The sequence below is a fragment of the Stegostoma tigrinum genome, chromosome 9 (assembly GCF_030684315.1).
Source record: "Stegostoma tigrinum isolate sSteTig4 chromosome 9, sSteTig4.hap1, whole genome shotgun sequence".
Taxonomy (NCBI): domain Eukaryota; kingdom Metazoa; phylum Chordata; class Chondrichthyes; order Orectolobiformes; family Stegostomatidae; genus Stegostoma; species Stegostoma tigrinum.
The window spans coordinates 20,505,363-20,525,597 of record NC_081362.1 but is presented as its reverse complement, the minus strand read 5'-3'; the positions used below and the strand labels follow the sequence as shown (position 1 = coordinate 20,525,597).

The window sequence follows — 20,235 nt, the reverse complement described above, 5'->3', positions numbered from 1 at the left end:
GAGTTTTCCCAGCAATTTCTACTTTTGTTTCCGATTTCCAGCAACCGCAGGTCTTTGGGGTCTTCTTAAATTGACTATTAATTTTTAACCTGAGGTATTTAATCTCCTAGGCCAGAGTTCTTTACAGAAACTAAAAGCATCTTCACATGCTTTAGAAAAAATCTCATTAAAAACTCCACTCCCTAATGTGTTAAGGAATTTACATCCCCAACACAGTCACTATTGGCTGAAACCTAAACCGTGTCTCAGTGTAAAGCATTAATATAAGACCATAAGACATAGGAGTGGAAGTCAGGCCATTCAGCCCATCAAGTCCACTCTGCCATTTAATCATGGCTGATGGGCATTTCAACTCCACTTCTCTGCACTCTTCCCATAGCCCTTGATTCCTTGTGAGATCAAGAATTTATCGATCTCTGCCTTGGAGGCATCCAACGTCCCGGCCTCCACTGCACTCTGTGGCAATGAATTCCACAAGCCCACCACTCTCTGGCTGAAGAAATGTCATCTCATTTCCGTTTTAAATTTACCCCCTCTAATTCTAAGGCTGTGCCCACGGGTCCTAGTCTCCCCGCCTAACGGAAACAACTTCCCAGCGTCCACCCCTTCTAAGCGATACATTATCTTGTAAGTTTCTATTAGATCTCCCCTCAACCTTCTAAACTCTAATGAGTACAATCCCAGGATCCTTAGCCATTCATCATACGTTAAACCTACCATTCCAGGGATCATCCATGTGAATCTCCGCTGGACACGCTCCAGGGCTAGTATGTCCTTCCTGAGGTGTGGGGCGCAAAATTGGACACAGTATTCTAGATGGGGCCTAACTAGAGCTTTATAAAGCCTCAGAAGCAATAAGTGGAATATATTTATCTACAATAAAGTAACTACCATCAGCTATAAATTTGAGATAGTTAAAATGTGATAGAGGAGGATATTATTGAATAACAATAATTAACAAATAAAGACCTCTTGATTCATCCACTCTTTTGCCACACAATTGCAGTGTCTTAAGTATCCCGTATATGTTCTCCACCCACAAAGTATGAAGATTTCAACTGTCAATTTCAATTATTGGTTTTAATCATGACCTTCATTTGCTTGAAAATATTCAATAAAAAAGAACAAGGCCATATAGAGTAACAATAAATGATAGTACAGTTGGACGGTTCCTTGTGGTCCACTATTTGGATGCTTCAACCAATTTATGGATTTAAAACATTTTACTCAGCATTCTTGTCAATGAGGTGGACAAAGGGACACAGAATTTGGTTTGCAGTTCAATTTGATTTTATTAACAAAACATTCCTTATTAAAAACACATGAGCATTTCCTAAATTCCCACAATATTTACTCTCTATCTCACTCTATCTATCCGAGAAAGGATATTACCTGCAATAATCCACATGTTTGAGTTTTAATCTCCTTCCTCCTGTCTGGGTCCCTTCTATGAAGATGGATCTCACAAGACAGGGCAGATCTTCTTAGGGTGCAATATGGTCTTCCGTGACAAGTCTTTCTGGGGACTGGGGGAGGGGTGGCTTCGAGGTGTGTGTTTTTATCCTCCTCAACCCGGACCTTCCCGATTTTTCTGTGGCTTTCAGCCAATGAGGTCATAAACAGGGTTCAGAGCATCCAACAAGGTTACCGAACACACCACTGTTGTCATCCTGGGGAGGTGTAAATGCGTACCCGCAGGCATTGGCTGGAAGTCAAGGTGACAGAAAGTCTGATGAATACTTTTCCAAAGCACAATCCTCTGGCTGGTTGTAACTGGTTCCCCCCAAACCTCAATGACCTGTTTGACCTTGGTTTCCACTGTTCTCTGTAGCCCATAGCTGTTGGCTGTTGTTTAATTTATTTTGGCCAATTTTCTCTCAGACTCGATTTGTCCAGCCACGAGTCAATTTTAGAATGTCCAATTTTAGGCCTGTGTTGCTTGACCACATCCTTTTGTACCAACAAGAACTTTGAATTTCAGGGTATTTTTTAGACGGGGCATGCCTCAAAATGCGTTACCCTGGGGAGGGCAAAACGGATGCGAAGTGAAATGCAATTTGTTAATAAGTCTTTTGGATGTTTTGTTTTCAAGGTAGGCTGGCGAGAACGGAATCGAGGGGGCTAATCTTTCAAAAAATGTGGTGAACGTATACTTCAAAGGTAATAAATATTGTTTTGTGGAAAGAGGTTTGGTGTTCAGTGAAATAAAACTAGGGTAGCTTCAGGTCTTAGTAGAGCTGCTCTTTCGAACAGAGTTGACAATCGGCAAAGTGAACAATTCAGTTCTGATCCCTAAGATGTCAGCGGCAAAAAAATCCTGAAATTTCATAGCCCTCTCGCAAGATCAAGCGTGAGGGTAGATTTGACTGAGAAACTGTGTCGCGTGACAATCTATGCTCCACAAGAAAATAACCTTTCCCAAAATGCAGCAGATGTTTGATAAAGTATCCTTTGAAACAGGAGATCCAACGCATTTCCGCTGAGCAAGGATGTGGAGCCGAGCTGGATCGTATACAGATCGACCACAATCCCACTAAATGGTGGAAGACTTCGAGATCTCACTCCCCTCCACATTTCCAGCCCTGCAGCTGCTCCGCTGTAACGTAGGGGGCGGGAATCGATGTCGGATAACTGACGTCCCAACAGCCAATAGAAACTCAGAAGACGCGACCAGCGTCTTGCCTCTTTGTTCCGGTGTCCAATCAGGGTCGACCGCCGGCTGTCCCGACGCCCAACCGGCGAGAGTCTGGGGGAGGGGACCCGCGCGGACCGAGTCGAGCCCCGACGATCGATCGCATTTTCGGGATCGTGGACAAAAGAGTGAAGCGGCACGTTGGCTGCGATAAGAGGGAGAGGAAGCTGGCTGAACTGGGATCTTTCCATTTGGCAAGATTTTCCGACATTGAGTGGTGACTAGCAAACTGGCCCCTTTTCGAATCGTCTAGCTTTTTAAAAAAAAGTTACATAACAGCTGCGGCCTCGAGTTTCCTCTCTTTCTCTGCATCATATTTATTTTGGGTGAAAATTCTCTGTGGAGAAATGTCTTCAGCGGACTATTACGAATCGACGGACTATCTGGACGAATATTACGAGTCTTCCCGGCACCCATCTAAGAGGCTCAAGGTCGACGAAAGCGACACCGATTTCGACAGCGAGGAGGATGAAGGACGCGATGTCGGCGGCTCGGATGCTGGGGTATTCTGCCGGGGGGGCTGGGGGGGAGAGAATGGGAGTCAAGGCAGACGGTTGGGAGGGCGAGGGGGATGGGGAGGGAGTGGGAGCCAGGGCAGACGGTTGAGAAGGGCGGGGCAGGTGGAGTTGGTGGGAGGGGCGTTTGGATGGGTGGGGGAGGGGCGAGGTGGTGAACGTTCGGAATGTTATGTAACAATGGGGGGGGGGGCGAATGTTCCGCACTCAGCAAATTTCATGGCAACATTGATAATATGGACGAGAATACGCGCATGTTAAAGGTTTTTTTTCAAGCCCTAGCTTCGTTGGTCCGTTTGTTTCGTTGATCCCTAATTCTGCCTTTTCGCACTGCACCAAATGTGCCAGCGTGACACTTTTATTTTGCGCACTCCAGCTGAAGTGCGGGTGCTGACCTGTGTTTAACGTGGATGCCATCATTTCTTGGTTGAGTGGGGGTTGAAGTGTGGATTGGGGGAGGCCTCAATCTGCAGTTGCGACCTTATATTTGCATATTATGTTTAAAAAAGTCTTCGGTTTACATCACTGCCTGCTAGTCTACTAGCTTCTTATTGCGATAACTACCTCGATTAGGCGGAGGCTTTTGGAGATGTCTGTCCAGCGTCGGTATTCCCTCTGCTTGCCCTCAAATAAAAATGTTGCCATGTTTACCGGTTAGATAACTGAAACCACTACAAGGGAAGACGTAAATCTATGACATCCATTCCATTTTAACTAATCAAACAAAATCTGATTTCTACAGAAATTGAAATAAAGATTCAATCAAATGCTGTGTGGGTGATTTTTATGTTGCTGAGTGTAACCTGTTAACAGTACAATACTGATGTTTCAGCTCCGTTTCTCAGACCCAAAAATACTGGTTGATGTTTAAAGTTTAAATAAATATATATTGCCGTTTATTGGATAAATATGCTATCCAAGTTGAATGTGTGATTTATTATAGAGGTTTGGGGAACACCTATTGTACGTTTTTTTTCTGCAGTATGATCCAAAATATAATACTTGCAATTTTTAAAGGAGTAACGCTATTCCGGTGTCCTGAAACAGAACTGAGTAATGGAGATGTCAATCGCTTTAGTGCAGTATGCCGACGAGCGAATGTCGGCGTGTTTTTGTTCTGCTTATAAACCAGTGAAGGGAATGAACATTGGGTTTTATTCCCTCCCCTCCATTAGGGTTATTAATTTATTTTTCAAATGTGAATTGCAAGTCTTTGACGTGCAATTTAAGTTCCTGTAACTGAATCCCTCATATTACAAATAATGGAAGTAATGTCTTTTTGTGCTACCTACAAGATTAATTTTTTTTCAGTTATTTATCTAATGACAACAGCCCTATGCAGGATTATGGCAACTTGATGCAAGTTGAGTAATATTTCCTATTATGTTGAGCTCTGTTCATAACTGTTTCCCATTTTGAGAGCTTGGTTTCGTGCAGTTCCTCCCAAATTGTTACTGTCTGATATTTTGACACCCCCTTCAAAAGTAGACTTCCAAACTAGATAAGAGATAACAAGGTGCAGAGCTGGATGAACACAGCAGGCCGAGCAGGAAGGCTGACATTTCGGACTAGACCCTCCTTCAGGCCCTTTTTCAGTACAAGGGTCTCGGCCGAAACATCAGCCTCCCTGCTCCTCTGATGCTGCGTGGCCTGAAATGTTCATCCAGCTCTGCACCTTGTTATCTAAGATTCTCCGGCATCTGCAGTTCCTGCTATCTCTTCCAAACTACATGATCCATTCTTATCAAGTACTTGATGTTGATTGATTTTGCTGTAGACACAGTAGAGACTAAGAAGAACTTTGCATTTTGTAGAGTTGTTTGGCAGATATACTCATGAGCAAGGCATCGATTGCCAAGTTTTTCTCTGATTAAGGATCAATTTTTATTTAGCTTGCTATTGACTGGCATACAACATGTTTCCTTTTACAAATCTTAGAATCCCAACAGTGCAGATAGAAGTCATTTGGCCCATCAAGCTTGCACCAACCCTCTTAAGAGCATCTCACCCACCCTTCATATCCCTATAACCCTGCTTTTGCCATGGCTAACCCACCTAACCTGCATGTTTTGTGGACTGTGGGATGAAACTGGAGCACCTGGTGGAAGCACACGCAGACGGGGAGAATGTGCAAACACTAGGCAGACAGTTGCCCAAGGCTGGAATCAAACCTGGGGTCCCTGTTAACCACTCTGACACTGTGTTGCCCCACTGTTTTATGGGATCCCAATCTAATTTTAAGAAGTTTTTCCAGAGAGAGGAGTCCCCAGCTGATTTTTTTTCTTCTTGACAATTACTTGATTTAGTCTCAATAGTTGTAATGAATCTCTTAATTTTACAGTTTCTGCATTCTGCTGTTATCATTTTTCACCATCCATCTTCATAGTTATGTGCTGTGAGACTTTGGGTTCTGTGGTTTGCCGATAACTTATTTCCAGATTTTTGGTATAATGTAAAACACCCGAGTTTTAAAAACCTTCACCTTCAATGTAGGAGTGCAGTTAGAAATTTGGGGAATGTGATTCCCTGATCAGGTTTGTCAGCTGAGAGAAGGATCATTTTAACGTACTCTGAAATCTGACTTTCTTTGAAAAGGCATTTCGGTGTTCTTGCTATTTATAGCTAAGAAACAATGCAGTTAATTTGGTACATGTGAGTTGTTGGTACTGATCAACATAAATTTAAAACTTTTAAGCATTTGTAGTTTGGAGAATTAGTGTTATGTACTTTGAATGCAACAACTATTTTGCACCTTTTTTAAATTAATAGCTGACTGTGTTTTCTTCAACCAGATGCACTTTATTTCTAATACCTGGAACAAGGTTAGTTAGTTACATCCGCTCTTTCCCCACTCTTGAAAAATAAGACAATTTTGTTTTTTTTTTCAAGTCATTATACAATAATTTGATCATTTTTGGTCTACTTCTGGTATACACCACCCTGCCACCTGCTCCCCCCCCCCCCCAAAAAAAAAAATCAGCACTTAGAGCTTGTTCTGCTATTCCCTTAGGTCACGATCAGTCTGTGCTTTGACTGTTATCTTGCTGTCTTTGTCTTGTACCTCCACAATGCATTTGTCCAGCAAAAATATATGAATCTTCAATTAATTAAATAGTTTTACATTGTAATGTTTAACAAAGACTAACAGGATCATGTTTTTATCTTAGCTGGGCATTTTTTTTTTAGTTTTTGGAAAATGTTCTGGAATATTTTTAAAATTATAACTTTTCAACAGCCTCAACTGTTTCCTAAGATTTTTATCCTTGGCTCATTGGTAGTATTCTTACTTTTGGTCAAAAAATTTGTAGCCTCAGGTTTCACTTGAACACTTGATCTTAGCTGACGTTCCAGAGTAGTACTAAGGAGTGCTGTGCTTGTCAGTATGTTCAGTTGAAATATTCATTTCTACCTATCACGGCCAGGTCCCTACAACAGTACTACGTGCAAATTGGCAACCAGAATTCCTATTTTACATCAGTAACCATCGGCTGTGTTATTCTTTGAACTATCGTGCATTCATGATAGGTACATTAAATGCAGGTTCTTTTCTCTGTAATAAGGGTTATCATTTGCAAATGTACATAATTACCACCGTCGTCATTGCACTGTCTTAGGTTTAAGGATAACAAGGTGTAGAGCTGGATTAACACAGCAGGCCAAGTGGCATCAGAGGAGCAGGAAAACTGACGTTTTGAGTCTGGACCCTACAGAAATTTCTGAAGGGTCCAGACCCAAAATGTCAGCTTTCCTGCTCCTCTGATGCCTCTTGGCCTGTGTTCATCTAGCCCTACTTCTTGTTATCTCAGATTCTCCAGCATCGGCATTTCCTACTATCACTGCCTTAGGTTTGTTTTGTTTTCATTAAATAAAAGCTAGAAGGAATCTGGTGTTTTGCTCTGAAGGCTGGGCAGTTACCTTGAATGTTTTGATCATGCATTGTGTAATTGTATTGTGGAATTCTGTGCATTTTGAAAATTGTGAACTTGTAGGTTGTGTAATGCCGAAATTCTGTAATGATTTTTCTGCCTGTTTGAGCAGCTCCGTTCACATACTTTATTGAATCTCTATATGCAAGAAAAGGCCGATTTTAGCCTCTTGTGCAGTCGTAAGCCATTTGGAAAAGGTATTATTTGTCTCACTTTGGTGCTGTTTTTCCCTTAGCCGTACAATTTTTTCTTTCTTTTCTAAGAATGTTGATATTGATTTTAGTTGATATTGAGTCTGTTTCCATGGGCAGTAAATTTTTAGTCGTTGAGCTGTACAGCATGGAAACTGACCCTTTGGTTCAACTCATCCATGCTGACCAGGTGTCCAAAATTAATCTAGTACTATTTGCCAGCATTTGGCTCATTATCCCTCTTAAACTCTTCCTATTCATATACCCACCCAGATGTCTTTTAAATGTTGTAATTGTATCAGTTTCAACCAGTTCCTCTGGCAGCCCATTCCATACACACACCACCTTCTCCTTTTGCCCCTTTTTTGGTTTCTTTTAAATCTTTCTCTTTTTCACCTGAAATCTATGCCATCTAGTTTTGGACACCCCCCCACCCTGGCGATTCATCCTATAAATTTCTACAAGGTCACCCCAAGCCCCTGAAGCTCGAGTAAAAATAGCTCCGACCTATTCAGCCACTCCCGACAGCTCAGACTCTCCAGTCCTACTAGGGAGCTGCCAGTGTTGGATTGCGGTGGGCAAGTTCAGAAGTCACTACATAGGTTATAGTCCAACAGGTTTACTTGAAATCACAAGCCTTTGGACTGCTGCTCCTTCATCAGGTGCCAGACCTGGCAACATTCTTAAATCTTTTCTGGACCCTTTGAAGTTTCACAGCCTCCTTCCTATGATGGGGAGTTGAAAATGTTCATTTGTATTAAAAATTTCTTCCTCAATGTTTTGCTAAATATTTTGTGTGAAATTGCATTTGGTTGCTCTACAGCTTGTGTTACTTCAGTCATGTTAGTGTCATGATGGGCCAGTTCCCTTAAATTGACTTGTTTGTGACTTGGCAAAATGCAGGACTTCTGATTTTCTTTTTAACAAGACTTTTCTTGTTACATGTACCCAAGTAGAGTGAATACTCAACCGCATCCAACCTATCGCCCGCGCTTCTGCCCTTGCCCCTTCCCATCCCTCTCAACAGCGTGATTGAGTTCCCCTTGTCCTCACTTTTCATTCCACCAGCCTCCCATTCAAAGAATTATTCTCTGCCATTTCAGACAACTTCAGCAGAATGCCACCACCAAACACCTCTTTTCCCCCTCATCCCCCACCTGCATAATGCAAGAATCATTCCCTCTGAGACAACCTAACCCATTCCAAAACCACTGCCCTCCCCCAGCATCTTCACATGTAACCACCGAAGCTGCATCACCTGCCCTGCTCACTATCCAAGAGTAAAAACAGTCTTTCCAGGTGAAGCAGCATTTCACCTGTACCCCCTCCAATCTTGTGTTTTGCATTAGTTGCACCCAATGTGGCCTACTCTACATTGGAGAAACCAAATGCAGACTGGGTGACCATTTTGCAGAACCCATCCAGTTTGTGCACAGTAGAATCCTGAAATTCCTGTAGCTGGTCATTTTAAGTGTCCTGCTCGCATGCCCACATATCTGTCCTCGGCAAGCTGCACTGTTCCAGTGAATCACAGCATAAATTGGAGAAACAACATCTCATCTTTAGGCTAGGCACTTTATGGCCTTGTGCTCTTTAATATTGAGCTCAACACTTTTTTTTCAAATTGTGAACCATTACTTTCCTGTATCGTATTCTTTCTTCCCCACCACCACCCCCCTAACCCCATCCCAGTTAATTTTCTTTCAAGTCTGCCGGGAGATGCACCATTGTTCTGCCATTCTCACACTTATGATCACTTAATCTCAACTATCAAATTCTTTTCTCCACCAGCGCCCTACACCCACTAATTCTACACCCTCCTCCCCAAACTATAAGCATAAATGCTGTCCTCTTGACATTCCATTTCACCTCTGAAGAGTCATCTAGACTTGAAACATATAAGTTTGCGCTCTCTCTCCATGGATGCTACCTGACCTGCTGTGATCTCCAGCAATGGTTGTTTTCAGTAAAGATTCCAGCATTGCAATAATTTATATAGTGAAAAAGTTTTGTACTTTGCAAGCAGTATAAGCAAATCATAACATGCAAGGACATACAGATCGTAGGGAGTTTAGACAGAACGAGGCATACAAGGTTGTGGCAGCACAGGAGGTGCACAAAAGCAAGATCAACAGTAAATTTAGATTTTGAAAGGTCTATTCAGCAGTCTAATAATATCCAGGAAGTAGCTCTTCTTGAACCTCTCGGTATGCGTGTTTAAGCTTCTGTATCTTCTGCTTGATGAAGAGGTTGGACAAGAGTATTACTGGGTTGGAAGGGTCTTTGGTAGCTTTTCTGTGGCAGTCAGTTGGAATCCATGGATGGGAGGTTGGCTTTCGTGATGATCTGGGCTGCGTACATAACTTTTTTAGTTTCTCATGGTCTTGGGCAGAGCAGCTGCCATACCAGGCCGTTATGCTCCCAGATTGAATTCTATGGTGCATCTATAAAAGGTGTTGACTAGCAAAAATCTGAGTGTGCCATTAATTTTCAAAAGCCCACATAACACCGAAGCAGAGCTTGCTGCTAGTGAGGGTTGCAGTGGCACTTCTGGATGTCCACGCATGCTTGAAGTTATGTTGTGCCTCAGGCTCATGCTGACTTATCATATAAGTGATTGTCTACAAATTATTTGGACAGCCCTCTAACTCGAATGTGAATACACTCCTTCTCTTCTGGCATTTCTTTGCTTTCCTTCCTTCAGCTCTATTTCCCACACAGTGTTGGAAATGGCTTGATGGAGGGGAAAGTCACGGGAAAGGATGTAAGTTAGGGTGAAATTGTTTTTCACATGATCAGTTGTGAATGCCTTTGTTTCACTGTTGCCTACAACGTTTAAGTCAACGTGTTTTCTGCTCAGTGCTGTCACCAAGTTGAATTTGTCATATTCCCTAATGGGCATTAGCAGCCAGGGTTTCTTCTGTAAAATTTCATGATCATCATTAGAGATCTGCTTTCAATTTCAGGTTGTTGTTGCTGTTATTATCACCACCATCATCTATTTTTCCTGAGCATTAGCATGGATTTCTGGGTTACTGGCCCGGTGGCTTTTCCACTTCATCCCCATCCCTCCTTTGTTTCCTTAGTTCATGTTTGGAGGGAGCAGAAGAAGTAAGCTGTTGCTTACAGGCAAATGATCTTCCTGCCATTTCTGTAGTATGCGGGAGTTCTGGTAGCATCATAGAAGCAGATTGTGCTGCTTTTGACAAGACATCTTGTTCTGTTTCGTTAACAAGGTGTATGAAGCCAAGTCTCTGCCTTCATTTAAGGGGAAGCTAAAATTACATGTAGGAGAAAGGAGTAAAAGAAAATTTGATAGCATCTGCTGAGAGTTGTGCTCATTCTATTTCTCTCTTCATGGATGCTGCCAAACCTGCTGAGTTTTCCCAGCACTTCCTATATGGAAATTTGAAATATGAGCAGAATGTTGGGCCGTATGGCCAGTTTTTATACTATAAAATTTTTAGTTCCATTAAACTCTGTAGACAGGATTTTATCTACCAGTTTTGAAAATAATGGCAAGGGACTAGAGCTAGTTAATTTTCACTGGATCATATCACAATAAGTGAAGAACTGACTTTCAAATGTGGATTGTCAAAACCTGATTAGGGTGATCTTATGCCTTGCTTGTTCTTCTGAGTTAGAATTTTACCTTTTAAGAAGAAGTAAGAACACTGGGGGTGCGGGGATGGGAAGGAGGTGCTTTATTTTAAAATCTGTTTGTAACAAACTGTACCATTTTAGATATAGTAGAACCCCTAATTTCAACCTAATCAACTTACCTTTGAATCAAAATTGTAAACATCCATTTGCATTGGCAACTGGAATCTTGTGCAAACTGCATATTCTATCACTGGGCCTCCTTCCAAAGAGGGAAATTTTTTTTAATCCCTGTCTACCTGATTCAGGCACATGACCACCCATCCACAATTTATTTTTTGACCTCTTTATTACATATGCTCAATTCTTGAAATGTTTCTTTTCCCTCCCTTCAGTTGTTTTTACGTACCCTTGTTGAGATTGTTCTACTGTTTTGCTTGTGTTTCTCCAGCTGTTTGCTTACGAACTAGAAATTCAAATCTATGCGTTAATTCTGATGTGACAGAGCTAGGTTAATTAAGACATAACAGCAGGTAATTGTGTATTTAAATTGAAAGAAAGCGCTCTCATTACAAAATACCTTTCACAAACTTCATCCTAAAATGTTTCACGGCCAGATAAGTTTTCATGCAGTTTAATCGCCATTGTAATATGGGAGACATCATCAATTTGCAGACAGAAATCCCAGGCAATTCCTCTACTCTGCAGAATATTGCAACAGGGTCTTTTGCATCCACCTGAGAAGATTTGCCCTTTTCATCTTGAGGGTGACCCTGCCTCATTAGTGTCACAATACTAAGGAATGCTGTATTGAATGTCTGTCTGGGTTTCAACTCTCTGAATTGGAACTTGATTCAAGAAGTGTGCATTGCCTGCTCAACCACAGTTAAATTACTGGGGATCAATTTAACAACAGTTAAAATACCTCTGGCTCGTTACTCGAGACTTGTTCGAAGTTACTTTTTACTGCCCAGTGATTCAAATCAGAGTATTAGCACTGGTTAGATTCAGAGTATTTTGATTTGAAGCAATGACCTACGCAGGGGTAAAGTATTACAATAGAATAGTCTTGAAGACAGTTTGTTTGCAGTAAAAAAAACTTTTCCCTTTTTAGGATCGTGATAGAGATCGAGATCGCGATAGAGATAGAGACAGGGATCGAGATCATGATCGACCGAGAAGCCAACACAAAACTGCCCCATCTCCTGTGGTTCATGTCCGTGCTTTGTGCGACTCCGTGATCGAAGCTGACCTGGTGAAAGGTGTTGATCGATTTGGACTCATAAGGTAAGTGACTCACCTAATTGGCTCATGGTAGCTGATTTAGAATTTTCACTGACGTTTATGTACCTTTTCCTTTCAGTATAGGAGGAGGAGGCCAAAAACAGGGCTGGTGCAAGTGGGAGGAGTGGAGTCACCAAGAGTTTTTGGGTGGGGGCTCACTAATGGCCCTTTGTAGTTTAACTGTATAATATGCTTGCACATTCACTAATTTTATGTTAATGCACTTCATCACCATATTGCATTTAAAATTCCCAAGATGAAATATCTTGCAACAGCTTCTGATTTTTCTCTGCACCTTTAGGATTACGCTTGAAGTTATTTGATTGACGTTCAAAATGTATATTGTGCCTGAGGTTCAAACGCTTCCATTTTGCTGTTATTTTTAAAATTTGTGCAAATCTTGAATTACAGCAAGAATTTAAAACTTACAACCTTAGTGTATACCCCTCAGAAGCTGAGATGTACCTTCTCAGTTTAACTCCGACGAGCAATGATAACGGGAAAACAACTGTTGAAATTTAGTTCAATGCGCTGCGTGTAAGGGCAAAATAGAGAAATGTACACTTTATGAATAATTTTGAAATGACTGGGCCTGAGGATCTTAGACTTGATGCTAAATGAATCTGGAGCAGTAATCAATGAGTACCATAAGATGTTAAACTTCATGGTCCATAGTATAAAGGTGGTAATCAAATTTTATACTAGTCAGGTGCTAGCTGGGATAAAGTTCAACTTTGAAATCAAGAAACAAGAGAGCATCAAAAACTGGGCCAGGTATTGAAAAAGAGTTACATTGCTGGTCCTTGATCTTAGGAGTCTAAGTTATGAGGCGGGACTAGAAAAACTGGTCTAGAAATTGGATCATGGTCAAATCAGTATATGATTGCAGTGCAGCTCACAGTGAGGCCCACAGTGGATCATTTGAAAGTAGCCTGCAGTCTTCATTTATTTATGGAGCGTCTTGTATTCAGTCACAAAGGAATTTGTAAAACAAGGCCTAAAATAGATGTCAGGCTTTCCACTTGCAACCCACCTTCCTCTTCAAGGCCTGAGATTTTGGTCCATCCAGGCGAGGTGGAGAAATGTTAAGTTTGGGGCAGGGGTGGAATGAATAACTTCAGGCTGAGCATAAGTGTGTTGGGGAAGTGGAGGTTGCTTTGGAAGACAGTTATGTGATGGAGTGGAAGAGATGAGCTGATTACATTATGTGGGTAGGAGGAGGAACTTTATTGTCTTCATGGGGTGTGAAAAGTTTGGCTGCAACCTACATGAGCAAATAAATAACAAGATTTGCAAAGCAGTTTAAAACATATTTTCATATTGATGTATGATTGTGTGTTTATCTGTAGTACGCACAATTTTAACCAGTATGGTGCTGGAGGAGCACAGAGGGTCAGGCAGCATCAGAGGAGTAGGAAAGTTGACATATCAGATTGGGACCCTACTTCAGAACTCACGATGCTACCTGACCTCCTGTGTTCCTCCAGCAGTGCACTCTGTTGACTCTGAAACCAGCATCTGCAGTTCTTGGGTATTTTCAAGTGTCACTGTAGCTTTGTTTTTGTTGGCATTGTGGCTTCATTGATTTCTGATGTGTGGCCATCACTGACAAGATCAGTCTGTTTGCCTTTGAAACAGTGGTGGTGAGTTTCATAAAGGTCACATTGGAACAACATCCACCATGCATATCTCGTAATCCAGCTAGGTCCCATTCTTTACTGAAAACAAAAAAGTGCTGGAAATCAGTGGGTCAGGCAGCTTCCATGGAGAGAGCAGGCTAACGTTTCGAATTGAGATGACCGAAACTTCACCTTGCTGGCTGTCCATGGATGCTGCCTTACCTGCTGTGATTTCTAGCACTTTGTTTTCAGTACAGATTCTAGCATCTGCAGTAATGTGCTCCTACAAGGCCACATCAGTTTTGGTGATTTGATTCCATTGAAACTGTAGTTCAACATGCGGTAAACAAAAGGAAAGCTAATGTTTCTACAAATTCAAAGGTTGCTTTGTCCCAACCAGATAAGAATATTTAACCACCAGAATAATGTGACACATCCATGAGATTAATAATGTCATTGTAGAGAGTGAGGGATCATAAAGATCTTACTGACCTGCCAAGATCCCCCACTTTCCTAACTGTCCATTACGACATTTATTATCTCTATATCCTGGTACTTTTGCCTATCTGATTTAATTACTTCAAACGTTTTTTAAAATTTATTCATTTTGCAGGGTATGGGCATCGCTGGCTGGCCAGCACTTATTGCCCTGTCCGAGTTGTCTTTTAAGAAGGTGTTGGTGAGCTGCCTTCTTGAATCACTGCAGTCCACCTGCTGTGGGTTGACCTACAATGCCATTAGGAAGGGAATTCCAGGATTTTGACCCAGCGACATCACCGTTCTTTCACTATATTTCTAAGTCAGGATGGTGAGTGGCTTGGAGGCAAACTTGAAGGTGGTGATGTTCCTATGTATCTGTTACCCTTGTCATTCTAGGTAGAAGTGGTTGTGGATTTGGTAGGTGCATTTCTACAGTGTATCTTGTAGCTGGTATGCACTGCTGCTATTGAGTGTCAGCGGTGAAGGGAGTGGATGCTTGTGGATGTTGTGCCGCTCAAGTGGGCTGCTTTATCTTGGATGGTATCAAGCTTCTTGAATGTTTTTGGGGCTGCGTTCATCCGGGCAGGTGGGGGAGTATTCCATCACACTGCTGACTTGTGCCTTGTAGATTTTGGACAGGCTCTGGGGAGTTAGGAGTTACTTGCCACAGAATTCCTAGCCACTGCATTAATGTGGTGAGTCCAACTGAGTTTCTGATCGATGAAGACCCCCAAGATGTGATTGTGGGGGATTCAGTGATGGTAACACTATTGAATGTCAAGGGGTGGCAGTTAGATTGTCTCTTATTGATGATGGTCATAGCCTGCCGTATGTGTGGCGTGAATGCCACTTGCCACTTTTCAGCCTGAGGAACTTTTGCAGAGATGTCCTAGAGCTGAGATGACTGACCTCCAACAATCTAAACTGTTTTCCTATTTGTCAGGTATGACTCTAACCACTAGAAGGTTTTCCTGTAATACCTATTGATTCCGGGTTGTTAGGGCTGTGTGATGCCAACCGGTGGAAAGCAGCCTTGATGTCAAGGGCTGTTACTCTTGCCTCTCCTCTGGAATTCACCTCTTTTGTCTGTTTGAATTGAAGCTGTAATCAGGTAGGGGCTGAATGGCCCTGGCACATCCCAAACTGGGTGTCATTGAGCAAGTTATTGCCAAGCAGGTGCTGCTTGATAGCACTGTTGATGACACCTTCCATTGCTTTACAGATGATCGAGAGTAGACTGATGGAGTGGTAATTGGTCACATTGGATTTGTCCTGCTTTTTGTGTAGAGGACAAATGCGGGCAATTTTCCACATTGTCGGGTAAGTGTCAGTGTTGTAACTATTGGAATAGCTTGACGAGGGGAACGGCAAGTTCTGGAGCACAAGTCTTCAGTGCTATTGCTGAAATGTTGTCAGGCCCTGTAGCGTGTACAGTATCCAGTGCCTTGAACCATTTCTTGATATCACATGGTGTGAATCGAATTGGCTGAAGACTGGTATCTGTAATGCTGGGGACCACCGGAGGAGGCAGAGACTGATCACCCACTCGGCACTTCTGGCTGAAGATTGCTGCAAAAGTTTCAGCTAATCTTTTGCATTGGTGTGCTGGGCTCTTCCATCATTGAGGATGGGAATATTTGTGGAACTTTCTCCTCCAGTTAGTATTTTTTTAATTGTCCATCACCATTTATGATTGGATGTGGCAGGACTGCAGAGCTTCAATCTGATCCATTGGTTGTGGGATTTCTTAGCTCTGTCTATCATTTAAGATAACAAAGTGTGAAGCTGGATGAACACAGCAGGCCAAGCAGCATCTAAGGAGCACAAAACCTGACGTTTCGGGCCGAGACCCTTCATCGAGAGAGGGGGAGGCGGACCAAAGATGGATAGAGGAGAAGATAGGTGGAGAGGAGGGGATAGGTCAGTCCGGGGAGGACGGACAGGTCAAGGAGGCGGGATGAGGTTAGTAGGAGGAATGGAGGGGTGGCTTGAGGTGGGAGGAGGGGATAGGTGAGAGGAAGAACAGGTTAGGGAGGCGGGGACGAGCTGGGCTGATTTTGGGATGCAGTGGGGGAAGGGGAGATTTTGAAGCTTCTGAAGTCCACATTGATACCTTTTGGGCGGCAGGGTTCCCAAGCAGAATATGAGTTGCTGTTCCTGCAACTTTTCGGGTGGTGTCATTATGGCACTGAAGGAGGCCCAGGATGGACATGTCATCTAAGGAATGGGAGGGGGGAGTTAAAATGGGTTACGACTGGGAGATGCAGTTGTTTATTGCAAACCGAGCGGAGGTGCTCTGCAAAGCGGTCCCCAAGCCTCCACTTGGTTTCCCCAATGTAGAGGAAGCTACAACGGGTACAGTGGATGCAGTATACCACATTGCCAGATGTGCAGGTGAACATCTCCTTGATATGGAAAGTCATCTTGGGGCCTGGGCTGGGGATGAGAGACGAGGTGTGGGGGCAAGTGTAGCACTTCCTGTGGTTGTAGGGGAAGGTGCCGGATGTGGTGGGGTTGGAGAGGAGTGTGGAGTGGACAAGGGAGTCCCAGAGAGAGTGGTCTCTCTGAAAGGCAGACAAGGGTGGGGATGGAAAAATTTCTTGGGTGGTGGGGTCAGATTGTAGATGGCGGAAGTGTTGGAGGATGATGCGTTGGATTTGGAGGTTGGTGGGGTGGTATGTGAGGATGAGGGGGATTCTCTTTGGGTGATTATTGCGGGGGTGGGGTGTGAGGGATGTGTTGCGGGAAATGCGGGAGACACGGTCGAGGGCATTCTTGACCACTGCGGGGGCGGGGTGGAGTTGCAGTCCTTGAAGAACGCGGACAATTGGGATGTGTGGGAGTGGAATGCCTCACCCTGGGAGCAGATGCGGTGGAGGCGAAGGAATTGGGGGATGGAATGTTTGCAGGAGGGTGGGTGGGGACCGCTTTGTAGAACACCTCCATTCGGTTCGCAATAAACAACTGCACCTCCCAGTGGCGAACCATTTTAACTCCCCCTCCCATTCCTGAGATGATATGTCCATCCTGGGCCTCCTGCAGTGCCATAATGACGCCACCCGAAGGTTGCAGGAACAGCAACTCATATTCCGCTTGGGAACCCTGCAGCTCAATGGTATCAATGTGGACTTACAGAAGCTTCAAAATCTCCCCTTCCCCCCACTGCATCATAAAATCAGCCCAGCTCGTCCCTGCCTCCCTAACCTGTTCTTCCTCAAGCTGCCCCTCCATTTCCTACCCACTACCTCATCCCGCCTCCTTGACCTGTCCGTCTTCCCTGGACTGACCTATCCCCTCCCTACCTCCCCACCTATAATCTCCTCTCCATCCGTCTTCTTTTCTCTCCATCTTCGGTCCGCCTCCCCCTCTCTCCCTATTTATTCCAGAACCCTCTCCCCATCCCCCTCTCTGATGAAGGGTCTAGGCCCAAAACGTCAGCTTTTGTGCTCCTCAGATGCTGCTTGGTCTGCTGTGTTCATCCAGCTTAACACTTTGTTATCTTGGATTCTCCAGCATCTGCAGTTCCCATTATCTCTGTCAATCATTTGCTGCTTATGCTGTTTGGTCTGCAAACAGTCCTCTTTGGTGGCTTCATCAAGTTGAAACCTCATCTTTAGGTACTGCTGCTGCTCCTGGCATGCCCTCTTGCTCTCTCCATTGGGCCATCAATAGCAGAATGGTTCACAGTGCCTTTCTGGATGCAGTCTTGAGTTGGTGGATCTGTTTGGTCAATCCCACCTTGCATGGTGATAGTGCCTCACAAAACAATGGAAGCAATTCTCGATGTGAAGGTAGGACTTTGTCTCCACAAGGACTGTGCACTGGTTCCTGTTACTGATACTGTCATAGACCGATGAATCTGCAGCTGGCAGATTGGGAGGGATTAGGTCAGTTATGCTCTTCCCTCTTGTTAATTCCCTCAACACCTGCTGCAGACCCAGTCTAGCAACTGTGTATTTTAGGACCTGACCAGCTTGCTCAGTAATACTTGGTGGTAGACATTGAAATGTCCCACCCAGAGTACATTTTGTGCCTTTGCCATCCTTAGTGCTTCCTCCAAGTGTTGTTCAACTTTAAAGTTCTTCCTAATGTGCTTAAGATCATGGTATCCAATTTAAATTTCAGTCCCAGATTTTTAAATTTGTCTCAGCTGTTCCAATTTCATTTTATTTGTATACTTGAGTTTTACTTGCAATTATTGGTTCTTTAACTTGTCATTGAGATGAAGTGGTCTTGCGGTGTGGGTAATGTATCTTCCTTTTGAGCCAAAGGTTCTGGGTTTGAGTCTTACTCCTGAAACTGATGACCACAGAAGGCAGAACTACAATATAACCAAACAGGTTGATCCACTGTAAAATTTTTTTCAATTGTCTATGACAGACTGGAGGGTTTTGTTTGATTTAGAATGGTTTCCTCAAGCCATATGACCTCTAGACATAACAATGGTTTGTCTGTGTTATGTCTTGCTAGACAAGCAAAAACCTCCAAGCCAAATTACTGTTTTATCTGCAGGATGCATAGATTATTTCTGACCTCCTAAATCGGTCTTTGATTTAAATACAGATTTCATTTTTGTTTTTACTATTTCTTTACCTTTGTTCAAATAATGTTGCAAAAATTAGTGTCTGGACCTAATGTTGACTTGTATCTTAAAGTTTACTGTATCAACCCAGCAACTGAATTCTCCAATCGTTGGATGGTTATGGCCTGTTTTTTCTGTACCAATTCTCTGCTGAAGAAAATAAACTAGTCCCACTCCCCTATATTTGCATTGTAGCCCTGCAAATGATCTCTCTCTTCCAGTCATAACTCCTTTCCCATTTGAAAAACTCTCAATTTAATCTGTTACCGACAGTGTTGGGCAACGCATTCTAGAATCTAGCCTCTTGCTGTGTTTTTAATTTTAAAAAATAAAGTTTTTGGTCATGTTACAGCTGGTTCTTTAGATGTTCACTTTAAATCAGTATCCTGGATTGTGATCCTTATGCTGAGAGAAAACACTCTCCCTGTTTACTGTCTAGTCATCTCATCTATTTAGAGACAATGATGACAGAGCAAGCCTATTCCACCAGACTATTTTAAGATGCTTATGAAGTTTAATGTTACAAATTTTTCAGAAGCCTAGTGATTTATTGTTGGATTTGATGGGCATGTTCTGCTATGATATCACCTAAACCTCATAACCAATACTTCATTGAATGTTTTGTAAACTTCTTTATAATCACTGTACAGTTTGTCATGGGGTGGGTAAGAGAGATCTCTGGATTAATTTTCTACCCCATTAGCATAGGTGAAGTGATAATGGTGACTTACTTTGCACTCTGCTGTGGAGATCCTTCAGGTATTCAAATAAGTGCCTTTCATCTTGTAGGCTTCTTGGGCTAAAGCAGTGTTTTAGTCCTAAGAACAGTTCTTCATAGTTGGGCTTTTCATTACAGCTATGTGATGATGTTACCTAACAAACGGCAAGCTCTGGTGGAATTTCAAGATTTGCGAAGTGCCCAGAAGTGTGTTGCTTATGCTAAACGGCGGATTGTCAATATTGCTGGGCATCCTGCTTTCTTTAACTTCTCCACGAGTCAACGGATCACTCGCCCCGGGGGTCCTGAAGACCCAAAGCATGTCAACAATGTTCTCTTCTTATCTATTCAGAATCCTCTGTATCCAATCACAACGGTAAGTTTGTCTCAAATGTTGCACGGCTAAAGTCATAATTGTTTTTAATCAACTGAAACTCATCATATGCTAGACTGGCAGTTTGTAAATCAACCTGATTTGTGTCCTTTATTTAGAGTATGTTTGTCCTTATGCCAGATCTTCATTACATGGAAGAGAAGAATAAACAAATTGCAGTCTAGTCCAAATTCTAATAGAAGAGGCAAACCTTGAAAGTTGTTGTATCTTGGTCTTGTTTATTATTTTCATTGT

At 42.8% G+C, this 20,235-nt stretch overlaps 1 protein-coding gene across 1 annotated transcript in view; it reads left to right on the top strand.

Annotated features, from left to right (window-relative positions):
• The first annotated feature begins 2,734 nt into the window (after nucleotides 1–2,734).
• The window catches only part of LOC125454823 (heterogeneous nuclear ribonucleoprotein L-like), a 38,314-nt gene continuing 20,813 nt past the window's right edge, over nucleotides 2,735–20,235 (top strand). The window contains exons 1-3 of the mRNA XM_059648396.1: nucleotides 2,735–3,195; nucleotides 12,039–12,211; nucleotides 19,746–19,983. Of these exons, the coding sequence (XP_059504379.1) occupies nucleotides 3,040–3,195; nucleotides 12,039–12,211; nucleotides 19,746–19,983 (567 nt within the window). The 5' untranslated portion in view covers nucleotides 2,735–3,039. The remainder of the gene's footprint in view (nucleotides 3,196–12,038; nucleotides 12,212–19,745; nucleotides 19,984–20,235) is intronic.